We start from the raw sequence: 13,504 nt of genomic DNA on the forward strand, positions 1-13,504 counted from the left end.
TTGCATAACACATAACACAATAGTTAACAAAATCGATTTTTAAGTCAACAAAACACTAACTAACACTTCGAAATAAAAGTTATTTTGAAAGCAAATCCTATCCTACGGATTTATTTTCTTGAGAAGTGATAGGTTCTCATTCTTCAAATTTTACACTCTCATCCAAAAAAAAAACTACTTTGAATAATTTTTTATTCAATAATTTAATCAATATTATAATTAAATTATTTTCTTGAGAAGTGATATAGGTTCTCATTCTTCAAGGTTTACACTCTCATCCAAAAAAAAACTACTTTGAATAATTTTTTATTCAATAATTTAATTAATATTCATATTAATTAATTTAATTCAATATTTTATTAATATTTATAATGGTTAAAAATGATTGTAACGAAGAATGCAGTTTGTCATAATAGTTTTTTCTAATTTTCTTCTTGACCATCCGAAATTGACTGTTACTAACCTTATAGAAGAATGGACCACCTAATTTACTGATACGTAGGATGAAGCAATATATACAATAATGATCGTCGAATATATTATATAGTAATTAAAAAGAAAATAAAAATCGATGAATAAACCAATGTGTATATGGTTTCATCAATGTAAATCACAAAAACAGCCTATGCATGCAATAACCTAAGAAAAAACTATCTTACGCTCTATATCAGAGGAAACAAAACTTCCACACAAACACAAAAAAAAAAAACTTCTTTTGATCTTTATTATACTCAGCCTATCAGCTCCATTAATTCTCCCCCAACCTCTTCTCTCACAGAAAACGGTTTCCTACACATATCTTCAGAAATTTGCAGAAAGAAAATACCTCAAGAGCTATATAGTTGTTAACATTTAATTCTATAATTATCTGTCTATCTACAGTGCCGCGCAATGCTGCCAGAATAAAGAGAGAACATTTAAATTTATATAATTAAAGGGAAATTTAAGAAGCTATAAATTAAGGGCATGTTATATTATATTATATATATAGGTAGCTAGGTAGGGAATACTAATGGCACGCATGCATGAAGTAGAAGTTGCTATTCTACGCGAGGGCGTGCCAACCACAATGAACTCAGAGCTCGAAGACGATGGAAGTACTCGGCTATGGCCAGAAAACACCTTGCTGCTTGACGCGTTGTTAGGAGCTGATGCAGACGGTGAATGGTTTGGTGCCGAAGATTATCTGCCTGCAAAGTTTCAAGTACTTGTTAATTATCACTGTTTAATATTTAATCTTATTAACTATTCATGATTTCATTTACTGAAATGGAGATAATTTTCACGAGACAAAACACTGAAGAATTGCATTTAGATTTTTTTGTACTATTTTGAATTTTGCTCATAAGATTATATGTGTATATGCATGTGTAAACACATGCATGTGTGGGTAGAAAATCAACCTTTTGCGTGAAACTTCAACTGGGAAAAGAATATTAAATCATGATGGTCAGAAATAGACACAACAGGGTTGAAGAGAAACTGGAACAGTGTCAGTCTTCTCTTTGTACTTTCCGACATTAATAAGATTGAAATCTCTCCTTCTGAAATTTTCCTAGTCAAACTTTGGAACTTTTAATCAAAATATGGATCCTTTAACCTTAAAAGCACTCAACATGGAAGATGGTAGAAGATTTGTAACGGGATCGTGAATTAACTCAGCACATTACTATATTATAAAATTAGTATATAGTCTATGCATTTTATTCAAAGAGCGTGACTGACTAACTCACTATTATTGTTCAACATAGAGACAATATTTTCAAAGATTGGATTTCCTAAATGGCGACAACATAGCAATAATGATCACAGTAAACCCTGGACCATGTAGGAGTAATTTTAAGTCAGCATTGTGGCTAAAAAGAAGTCTAGAATGGTTAATAAAAGTAGTCAAACTACCAGTGGTGAGCTTAGATATGAATTAGAGAAAAGGTTGTTGCAAAACTCATTATGCTTACTCTATCTACCAAAAGATTCCTCTGGATTTCTGTTTCCCATTGTTTTGATGTTTTTCTCCTGATTCAACTAGGATGTTTTCTTGATTTCCTTATTAACTTAATTCTATTATAACAAAATTCCAAAATGAAATGCCTAATCCTACTTAGAAAAGAAGCACATGTCCCATTCCATTCAAAACTCATCTACACCATATTTTGCATCCGTTTCAAACCTAAAAGTCCACTCAGAGAACACAGCACCACATTAGACTCAACATTGTCCATTTGTTTGAAGTAGTCAAAAAAAGAAGTTATGGGGAAGGGTCTATGTTGTGTCTTCATGTCAAACGTTTATGACCATGACATCAGACAGATATGGGGCTAAGAAATATCTTTTCATTAGAATTGTATTGGTGAGGGACCACCACTCATCTGTCTAGTCTCACGTGTATATATGATCAGTAGTACACACTAACCTTTGGTATTGCCATTCAATGTTAATGAAATGTTCAAAACAATTTAAACGGTTACTGCACTTTAGCTATATATGTTTTATTGTTCTTGTTATGGTAACTTTGCAGTATGCTTTTTATATGCGTTAAGTACCAACTATGTCAAACAACCTAAATTTATATTTAGGTATTTAATCTTGACCAGTACTATATAATCGAGATGTTGTTTTCCTACTACTTTTGATGTTTTGTACACACAAAACTCCAATTTGGTTGCACGTAATTTTCCTTATTAAGGTGTGTGTTTATTTAGTCTGTGTCTGGTATCACACATATATGTAATGTATCCAAGTAGTTGTACCAGACAAATCCGAAAGGAAAAGGAGTCCTTTTCGAGATATAAACATTAGTCCCCAATGTAGCTCTAAAGAAGATGCAGATTTTATAATGTGTTTGTAGATTCCATGTAACAACCCCAAGAGAAAGGCATGCATATGGAAGGAGTAGTTTATGGGGTTGGGGCAGGTTTCCCTACCCAAAGAACAACACATTCTTCTTCTTACCTAACCCCATGAGATTCGTTATGGAAACATTGTCGTAGTAGGGACCACTGAACTAATCAACCGAGATCAAACGGTCACCAAACTCCCTCACCAAATCACCAATGCCGAATTCAATGTCCATGATGAAGATGTTTTTGGAGTAATGATATTGACACGCATAATAAAGTAATACATTCTTTGAGATAACACGAGAAATATATATATTCTTTCATTATTAAAAAAAGTCAATTGTAGAGAATATTGATATTAATTGTGAAGTGTGTGAATGACATTACTATATATACCCACACATTAAAAATTTGGGAGACGCACGTTAAGTCAAAGTGGTGCAACGTACCTGTCTAACGAAACCTTCGAGAGTTGAGAGCTTGTTCATGGCCAGAGCCATTTGTCCCATATAGTTAGCCATATTGAGAGGATAGCTTAGAGAGTCTGAAGTTATGGTGTCCGAAAGAGATTGGTTCAGAGCCTCTAGCCCTTGAGAGAGAGCCTCTTCGGCCTCTTGAGTCGATTGTTGTAATCCACATATACCCAATATTTGTTGCTCCGTCAGAGGCTCAATTTGACTCAGAATAATCTGAAACACATAAATTAAATCAATATTATTTAACATACATTACTATAATCATCAATGTATGAAAAATATAATAAAATGACACAATTTTATGCTGTAGAACATTGAAAGAGATGGAAATGGAAACGAGGGTGAAAGAAGAAAATGAGAGATAAAGACCTATATATGCCACTCCCTTTTTCTTTACCATCTAATCTCTTAATCATCTCCTGTTCTAACCATGAATTGCAGTTAAAGGTATGACATTATATATGAGAATGAAGCCTAATTCTACCCACTACGGGAAACCTTCATCATTCCTTTTATCTTTCATTGATGACATTGAATTCATACCCTACGTTTTGTTTTTCGCTAACCCAAGCATTTATAAGACAAACTTCTTGTAATGAATACTGTGTATAACGCAACACTTCCAAGTTATCAGAAAAACACTCCCACAAATATATTAATATTTGAAAAAAATAGAACTTGTTAAACATATTTGGTTACAATAATTTGATGTACCTTAATGAGTTCGGAAGGCCTGAATCCTCCGATCCACATGAAGCAACGTTCAGCTGGGGTTTTCCACATGCCAGAAACCAGATGGAACACGTCTGTTTTGGCCACGAGGCTCTTGAGGTTGATTACTTGGTCATAATGCGCCACGCAATTGTCCACAAAGAGTCTAAGCTCGTTCTCAGGAAGGTGCTCTTGCACTGCAGCTCTTAGCTCACACACTATGCGGTGGTGCTCCTCAACCCATCTTGCGTATTCCACGTCAAACATTGCAGCCTCTGAAATTTAAGTTAAACTTTATCAGGAAAAGAAAGAACATCGGAAAATGTAAGAGAATAAAGCATGCACAGATATGATCTTGTTAGTGGAAAGAGATGGAGACCCGAGGTAATGGTATTCATAGCGACAGGGAGGCTTTGCTCTCCTCCCAAAAGTGCACCTCCACCACCCAAGAACATGCCCTAGAAATAGAAACACGCATTACTTGCAAGTTGCAAAAACCACAGGTGTTTGAAGTTGGAAACTTTAGGAGTGTCATGGCCAGTTATAGCATATGTGGTTTTATTCTTCCTTACCTGAGTTCTAGCACGTTGTAGCTCTTGTTCCAGCTGATTAAGCCTAACCCTACTTGACTCTAGCTGTTGAACATATGCCTGAGAGAGAGAGAAAGAAAGAAGACAAACCGAATGGCACATGACTAAGAAGAACTAAGGGGCCTTTGAAAATCTTACCAAATGAGTGTAAAACAACAGAGTTGAGTTAAAATAATCTTCCTTGGGAATCACTCACCTTTTTCCTAAGCCTGCTTTTCCTAGCTGCCTCTCTATTCTGAGCAAGTCTTCTCAGTGTCTGTGCACAACGTTTTAAAGTGGATATATTATAGCTTCCGTATTTTGAAAAATGCTTGAAAAGGATGGATAAGGAACAACGAAAAACAAAATTAAGAAGTTAACCTTAGGATCTGGTGTTTTTGGTCCTTCTTGTTCAGAACTCGACGTTGGACCTTTGCGATGATTACTCTCTCGCTGCCATGTTAAAAGCATAGGTTAAATTTTGTTTGATTAAATAAGAAGAATTATATTCAAGGTCAGAAGCTGAGGCTTCAAAGATGCTACCAAACTCTATATCCTAGCCATTTATAACAGATAGATTTGACTCTATATATATATATTATTTTCGTACCTTGACAGCTTTGGGTGGTTGAGGGGCAGAAGCAGCTTCGTTTCGAGGATTGGCCAACTCCATCGACGGCTCTGATGGTCTCTTTGAACCACTTGTTTGCGGAGAAACTAACTCTAAGTTAGCCTATCAAAATCAAACATAAACATACTGTTAGGTTTCTTAGAGCTAGAAACCCAAGCTACTCGGGCAGAACTCACTCACACCAACACAGAAAGAAACAGAAACAAACTTTTATTATTCTCTCAAAGAATGCGTCCAGGGAAAGACAACAATTCCCCCCTCACAGGATCTGTTATGACTCCTGTTTACACTTACAAAAACAAAACGAATACCCCCCCTTTTACAACACTACCCCCCTTCTTATTTATACTTTTCCTAAAACAAACTTTCATTCCCCAACAACCTACTAACAGACTAACTAACTAACTAACTCAGTTCTTATTTCTTCTCACATACACCTTTAATATTCTATCATTACTCCCCTCTGGCTGAGCAACCTTGTCCTCAAGGTTGAAGTCAGGGAACTGCTGTTGGATAGTTGTGACGTCTTCCCAAGTAGCTGCTTCTACCCCTTTATCCTTCCACTGAATTAAGACTTGCGGTCTTGCATCTTCCTTCCCTGGTATAGGTCCCCATCTGTTATCCAATATCTTCTCTGGAAACCAATTAGAGGTCCTGCCTTGCAAACCTTCTGGCAGGTCTTTCTCAACTTGATGAGTGCCTACTGCTTTTTTTAATTGTGAAACATGAAATACTGGGTGGATCCTGGCAGTTTCTGGAAGTTGTAATCCAAAGGCTACTGGACCTACCTGTTTCAGCACTAGAAAAGGACCATAATATCTAGCAGATAGCTTTGGGTGCAGTCTGGTGGCCATTGAGACCTGTCTATGGGGGCGAATTTTCAGAAAAACCCAGTCCCCTACTTGGATGGAGGATTGTTTCCTGTGTTTATTCGCATATTTCGTCATATGCTCTTGGGCTCTTGCGAGGTGGAACTTGAGTTGGCTCAAAGCTTCATCTCTGGTCATGAGATCTTGTGCTACTGCTTCCACAATGGTTTCTCCTGGAATAAATCTGCTGATGGAAGGAGGTGGTCTGCCATAAACTATTTCAAAAGGGGATTTTTGGGCTGCCCCGTGAAAACTGGTGTTATACCAGTATTCTGCCCATGAGAGAAAGTGAGACCAAGATTTGGGTTGTTCTGAGCTAAAGCATCTCAAATATGTTTCTAAGGTTCTATTTAAGACTTCAGTTTGGCCATCTGACTCAGGATGGTACGCAGTGCTCATGTTTAACTGTGTTCCCTGCATTCTGAATAACTCCTTCCAGAAGAGACTTAAAAATGTAGGGTCTCTGTCACTAACAATAGATGCAGGAATCCCATGTAGTCTCACTATTTCTTTGGCAAACACCTCTGCTATGCTCTTGGCTGAATAAGGATGTTTAATTGGTATGAAATGCCCATATTTACTTAGTCTATCCACCACCACCAAAACTGAATCATACCCATTGGATTTTGGTAGCCTGACAATGAAGTCCAAACTAATGTCCTCCCATACTGCATTGGGTATGGGTAAAGGTTGTAGCAACCCTTGTGGTGAAGATGCTAGGTACTTGTGTTGTTGACACACCAAACAAGCAGCCACAAAATCTGTTACCATCTTCTTCATTCCAATCCAGTATAGTGATTGGCTTATCCTCCTGTAAGTTCTGAACACCCCTGAGTGACCTCCTGTAGATGTGGTATGGTATTCAGCCAGCAGTCTTGGAATCCAAGCAGAGTTGGCTGATAGCACGAGCCTGCCTTTATGATGAAGTCTTCCATGTTCTAAAGTATACTGCCCCTGCTTCCCAGGGTTCTCTTTCAGCCCTTTTATGATCTTCTGTAATTCTGCATCTTCTTCCACTTCTGCCAATATCTTCTGGAAGTCCTGCCAGAATGGTATGGACATTATAGTCAATTCTTTGTCATCCTCCTCATTCTCCCCCCTTCGAGAAAGGGCATCAGCTACTTTGTTGGATGCTCCAATTTTATAAACAATATTAAATTCATATCCCATCAATTTGGCCAACCAATTCTGCTGGTTTTGTGTGGTGATGCGCTGCTCTAACAAATACCTTAGACTCCTCTGATCTGTATATACTGTAAATTTTTGCCCCAATAAATAAGGTCTCCAATGCTGGATGGCTAAAACTAAAGCCATCAACTCCTTTTCATAAATGGACTTAGTTAAGGAAGTGTCCGATAGGCCTTTGCTGAAGAAAGCAATAGGACGTTTGTCCTGTGTTAGTACAGCACCCAGCCCACTGCCTGATGCATCACACTCAATGGAAAAAGGTTGGCTGAAGTCTGGTAGTTTTAGAACAGGGGCTGTTGTTATAGCTTTCTTTAGAGCCTCCATAGCCTTAGTGCTTTCTTCATTCCAGCAGAAACATCCCTTCTTTAATAGACATGTTAATGGTTTTGCTACTTTTCCATAGTCTCGGATGAATCTTCTATAATACCCGGTCAACCCAAGAAAACCCCTCAAGGCTTTAAGATTTTTTGGCAAAGGCCACTGATGAATTGTTGCCAGCTTGTCTTGATCCATCTCTACCCCTTTTTTAGATATTACGTGGCCCAAATATTTCACCTCTTGTCTCCCAAACTCACACTTCTTTTTATTTGCAAAGAACTGTTGCTGCTGCAGTGTATGCAACACCTGTTTTAAGTGACCCATGTGATCCTCCCATGATTGGCTGTAGATTAAGATGTCGTCAAAGAACACCAATACGAACTTCCTTAAATATGGCTGCAAAACTGTGTTCATGGCACATTGGAAGGTTGCTGGCGCGTTGGTTAGCCCAAAGGGCATGACCAAGAACTCATAGTGGCCCTGATGTGTGCGGAAAGTTGTTTTCTGTATATCCCCTTCATACATCCTGATTTGGTGATAACCTGCCTTCAAATCAACTTTGGAGAAATAGGTAGCACCATGTAGTTCATCTAATAACTCTTCTATCACGGGTATTGGAAATTTATCAGCCACAGTGACCTTATTCAAGGCCCTATAGTCTATGCAAAACCTCCAACTCCCATCTTTTTTCTTTACTAGGATGACTGGACTGGAATATGGGCTATTGCTGGGCCTGATGATTCCCGATTTCAGCATTTCCTCCACCTGTTTTTCTATCTCAGATTTCAGCAGATGAGGGTACCTATATGGTCTCACATTGACAGGGTTTTCACCTACTTTGATAGGTATTTTATGATCAATCCCCCTCCTTGGTGGCAGCTCCAGTTTTTCTTGGAAAATGATCTTATGTTCCTGCAAAACCTCCTCTAATTCCTCTTGCTGCTTGGCTGACAATCCTTTCCCCCCTTCTTCCTCTTCGTGACTGATTAATCCCAACTCCCACACTAAGGAGACTGCTTCAATTTCAGTTTCCTTCAACAGGGCTTGTGGTGTCACAATTCTTTTTGTCAGAGTGGGATCCCCCCGAATGTTCACCACTTTTCCAGCCACATTAAAACTCATGGTTAAGGTGTTCCAATTTACCTTAACTTCTCCTAAAGATGCTAGCCATTCCACTCCTAAAATCACATCAACTCCTCCTAATTCAAACAGGAAAAATGTCTCTTTAACAACATGATTCTCCAAATTAACTTCTACATCTTTGCAACACCCTTGTGTTTGCTTCTTGTGTCCATCCCCTAATCTGACACAGTAAGGAGGGGTAGCTTCCACCATTAATCCCAATTCTGTCACCAATTGTGCTGAAACAAAATTATGACTCGCCCCACTATCAATTAAAATTAATACCTTTCGCCCATTGATATCTCCCTGCAATTTCATGGTATTATTTTGCGTTAAGCCTCCTGCTGAGAACAGAGATAGCTCCATTCTTTTGTTTTCCAACACTCCAATTTTCTCCTCTCCTCCATCCTCCTCTCTACCCTCACTGTTCTCCTCATCTTCTGCTAGAATCACCACTCTCAAGCTTTTTTCTGGGCAGCGGTGGCCTGGCCCAAAAGCTCCTCCACAATGAAAACATCTTCCTTCTTCCCTTCTCTTTAGGTACTCTGGGTAAGGCAAGTTTCTGACTGCCCTGTTTTTACTCCCTCCTGTTGTTGGATTTCCACTTGTCCTAGAGCCCATAGATGAGGTTCCCCCTCCTTCTTTCCTTGCTGTACTCATATTGCTGGGAGAAGACTGAGAGTTTCCAGCCCCTTTAAAAGTCTCAGTTCTTGATACCACACCCATTCCTCTCTGAAATCTGGTGTCTGCTGCTGATGTTGTCCGATAGGTGTTTGTTCTTCCTACCCCTGATTCATTAAGAGACTCCTCCACATCCCTAGAGATCTCCATTGCCCTCATTAAATCCCTTGGATCATGTGGCTTTACTTGGCTTCTGATCCGGCTTTGTAATCCTGCAAAAAAATACCCCAGTAGTTGTTCTTCTGATAAATCTGGAATTTGAGCCACCAATCTTTCAAATTCTTGTACATATTCTTCTACTCCCTCATTCTGCCTTATGGATGCTAATTTCTCAAAGACTGTACTCCTATCCTTGCCTCCAAATCTTTTATTCAAAGCTTCGACAAAACTCTCCCAAGATGGGTTCTTGGATTTCTTTTTCCAGAAGCTAAACCAATGACTAGCGTTTCCTTCCATACTTATGAATGCTAATCGTAATTTCTCTTTTGGAGAAATATTTTGAATCTCAAAGAACTTTTCTGCTCTAGCAATCCAGCCCATAGGATCACTGCCTTCAAAAGTTGGTAACTCTACCCTTTTCATCCACTGCTTCTGGACCTCTTCTTCACTGTCAGAATCAGACTCCTCCTTTCTGATCATCTTTACAACTCCTTTCTTGTTGTTAACAGAATTCTCCCCATTTTCAGAACTCTTCTCAGACCCTTCTTCTGATTTCTTGCTATTCTTGATCATATTTCTGATTTCGTGAAGATTTTCTTGAATCTCCAAGATAATCTTCCCATTCTCGCTGGTCCACCTTTCCAACGCAGCAACTCTTCCCTCCATGATAACAGGCCCTTGGATCCGGCAGGTCGGACCAATTGTTAGGTTTCTTAGAGCTAGAAACCCAAGCTACTCGGGCAGAACTCACTCACACCAACACAGAAAGAAACAGAAACAAACTTTTATTATTCTCTCAAAGAATGCGTCCAGGGAAAGACAACAATTCCCCCCTCACAGGATCTGTTATGACTCCTGTTTACACTTACAAAAACAAAACGAATACCCCCCCTTTTACAACACTACCCCCCTTCTTATTTATACTTTTCCTAAAACAAACTTTCATTCCCCAACAACCTACTAACAGACTAACTAACTAACTAACTCAGTTCTTATTTCTTCTCACATACACCTTTAATATTCTATCACATACAAAACATATTAATATAGTGTTATTATTTACTTATGCAGCAAGGAATAGTAACAGAAGGAGAGAGTGAGAGTGCAGTATGTATATATATAATATAATATAATATAAATGGACAGTGAGGTATCGATAATGATTACACCTTGGACTTGGATGATGATGGCTCAACGTGCATAGGCTTGGATGGAAAAATGTTGAGAGTCGGAGGCCTCATTCCGGATGATGAGTTCTCTGCAGAATCGCATACATGTACGAAATTGAGCAACATCAATTATGTGTAAATATATCTAAGTTGATGTTTATGATGAAGATAAGGTGAGAGAAATGAAAGACGGAAGGAGGGTCTGTTTTTTTGGAGGGACAGAATGATTAAGAGATAACCCAAATGTGAAAATATAAGAGAGATCGCAAAAGACAAGAGGTGTGAGGCAATTAAACATGCATTTGTAGCTCTCATTTCCAAACTGAAAAAAGGAAGAAAGAAAAGAGAGCAAAGAAAGTAAAGGCAGAAGGAACCCCCATACCCTACTCGTTTTCCTTTTCAGTACAAGTGGTGTTTCTGTTTGAAGGAGATCATGACACCGGTTTGTTACATGTCATGGTCTCATACCTCCAAGGAATAAAACAAGAAAACAATTAAACAAAAAAATAAATGTAGAGAGAGAAAGAGAGGATCAATTTCCACTAATTTTCTTTCTTTTTTTTTTTTTTAGAAATGGGAATATCTACTCCATCTTCTGCCCCTCCCTTCTCTGCAAGGATTTGGTCAAAGGAAGTACGAAGCTGCTGCAGATAGGAATCAGCCAAACATGCTTTTGGTGTGACCCAACAAAGAGAATCTCACAAACGAACGAAAAGTGAGAGGGAAAAGTCCCTCTTTTGAATTGGAGAAGGTTAGAAGCTAAGAAAAAAAACAAAGAAAGAAATTTCCATGTGTGTGTGCGTGTGAGAAAGAGTTTACGAGAAAGCTCACGTCTTTGGTCTTGAACAGTGGATGGGTCTGCTTGTCCATCAAGGTAGAGGAAAAACGCTTGATCCAATTCACCCAAGTCATAAGCGCCGGAATCCTTGCCTCTGCTGACATAAACACACACGTTGAACCACAAAAGAAAAAAAAAACACAGAATAATGTAAGACAAAAAAAAAACAAAAAACTCACAGGTAATTTCCGGGGATAGAGGAAGACGAAGAAGAGGATTGCATCATTCCAAAAGAAATTTGATGGTCATGAACTTGATGGTGTTGGTGTTGTTGTAACTGATAATGATGAGGATGAGGGTGACGGTGCTGAGGTGGTGGGAGTGGTTCCAATTGATTATTTGTTGTTGGGTTGGTGGTCTTGGAAGCCATGACAAGAGAAGAACCTAAAAGGGTTGACGTTGTTGCTGTTGCTGTTGCTTATGTTGTCTCCTGTTCTTGTTCTCTCTTAAAGTAGCTCTCGGAAGCCCCATCAATGGCGAAACCGCCTTCTTTGTCTTCCACTTGAGATCATTCCCTTCCTCCACAGCAAAAGAGGGAGGCGGTTATAGTCGAATAGCTTGTAGCGAGTTACAGAAGAGAGAGATAGAGAGGAGTGAGAATGGAATTGAATGCAAAGTTACAAACTAACAAAAAGACAACACTCTTTTCTATTACACTACTTTCTCTCTCTTCAAACTAGACGATGACTTTCCGCAAACCAAATTTTTTTTACAGATTAAACGGTCCTCTCAGGGCATCACCCTCTTCAGGTTCAATCCTCTCTCTATATATATCTATCTATCTTAAAGAACCAGAGAAGAGGTTGCAACAAAAACATGTCTTAGGTTGTGTTTGGTTATGGGGGAGAGGAAACCAATTTTGAATTGAAAAATGGAATGGTAAAACCACCTTAAAATTAAGAGCTTCCGTGCGAAACCTACTTATTCTATAGAGTGAAATGACCAAAAAGTCATGCTCTGTGTTCAACTTTTCCAATTCACATTCATGCACACGCTTACACGTTGATCCCTCAGGCGGCTCTCTTCTTTTAACATATTTAGCACACGCATTTTAATTTATACATCCTTTTTATATAGGGCGAGTGAACTTAAACAATTTCTTAAATATACAATTTCAGAATAAAAAAAAAAGTAATTGTGAAAATTAATGCCAAAGCAACCCGGACAAAATAAAAACTAAATACTGATTAAATACCATTTATTGTTTATTAAACATTGATTCTTTTTCTATCATTTACTTTCTTACATGGTGACATCTGTTTTCAGACATTTACTCCTTTCTCTCTCTCCATTCATATACATTAACATATATATTACATTTTAAAATTACTTATTTTATTACTAATACATTTTTTAAATTTGGTTTTGATCTGTATGTATATTTAATTTTATTTTAATACTTATAAATTTTAACATATATATTAAAACTAATTAGAAGTAAAAGGAAAATAATTAAAATGGGTAATATTTATATATAGAGACTAAAATATAAATTCTATAAATATTATTACAAGCACAAATAGCATTTACTTCAAACCTTTAATAATCAAAACAAAGACTATACGTTTTAATATTCTTCTCTCTATCTTTTATTTTATTTTGTCTTGTAGGAGCCCATTTCAAATCAAACAAGATAATTATGATGGATATTTAATAACTAATAATCACACATTTATAAATAGAGGGGTTTTTTTTATATAATTTGAAATCCCTTGGAGAGGTAATTAATATTTAACCTTAATGACTTGGAAGGAGTTATAATAAATAATATTTCCACATGTCTTCTTAATTAATCAAGTCGTTGTAGAAATAGTAGATAGTGGTATTCCTCAATTTTGAAAATGATTTTATCACAGGTTGAATCTTGTAAATTTTTTTCAAGGCTGGAAAAATCATCTAATGAATAGTTACAGTCATATGAAGGGAGTTTTCA

At 37.6% G+C, this 13,504-nt stretch overlaps 1 protein-coding gene across 2 annotated transcripts; it reads right to left on the reverse strand.

Moving 5' to 3' along the window:
• Window positions 1–823: 823 nt before the first annotated feature.
• Window positions 824–12,447, reverse strand: LOC114162753 (bZIP transcription factor TGA10-like). Of its 2 annotated transcripts, none has more exons than XM_028046723.2 (11): window positions 11,751–12,447; window positions 11,565–11,668; window positions 10,734–10,822; window positions 5,207–5,329; window positions 4,978–5,049; window positions 4,814–4,873; window positions 4,600–4,677; window positions 4,407–4,485; window positions 4,031–4,302; window positions 3,290–3,529; window positions 824–1,190 (listed from the first exon to the last, which is right to left on the reverse strand). In XM_028046723.2, the coding sequence occupies exons 1-11, from the start codon at window positions 11,939–11,941 to the stop codon at window positions 1,041–1,043; spliced, it is 1,458 nt and encodes a 485-aa protein (XP_027902524.2). In that variant the 5' UTR covers window positions 11,942–12,447; the 3' UTR covers window positions 824–1,040. The 2 variants fall into 2 exon arrangements, with proteins under 2 accessions (XP_027902524.2, XP_027902533.2); XM_028046732.2 differs by having other exon boundaries at window positions 11,565–11,665; window positions 11,751–12,445.
• Between the last annotated feature and the right edge of the window lie 1,057 nt (window positions 12,448–13,504).

This window comes from Vigna unguiculata, chromosome 1 (genome assembly GCF_037176805.1).
Source record: "Vigna unguiculata cultivar grain cowpea cultivar isolate G323 ecotype 2 chromosome 1, ASM3717680v1, whole genome shotgun sequence".
In the NCBI taxonomy this organism is placed as follows: domain Eukaryota; kingdom Viridiplantae; phylum Streptophyta; class Magnoliopsida; order Fabales; family Fabaceae; genus Vigna; species Vigna unguiculata.

Coding starts and splice junctions, on each gene's coding strand:
- LOC114162753 (XM_028046723.2), bottom strand. CDS start 11,941: ATGGCTTCCAAGACCACCAACCCAACAACAAATAATCAATTGGAACCA. Junction 11,669..11,750: donor TCTATCCCCGGAAATTACCT/GTGAGTTTTTTG, acceptor TGTTTATGTCAG/CAGAGGCAAGGATTCCGGCG. Junction 3,530..4,030: donor GGCCTTCCGAACTCATTAAG/GTACATCAAATT, acceptor TATGTGTTTCAG/ATTATTCTGAGTCAAATTGA.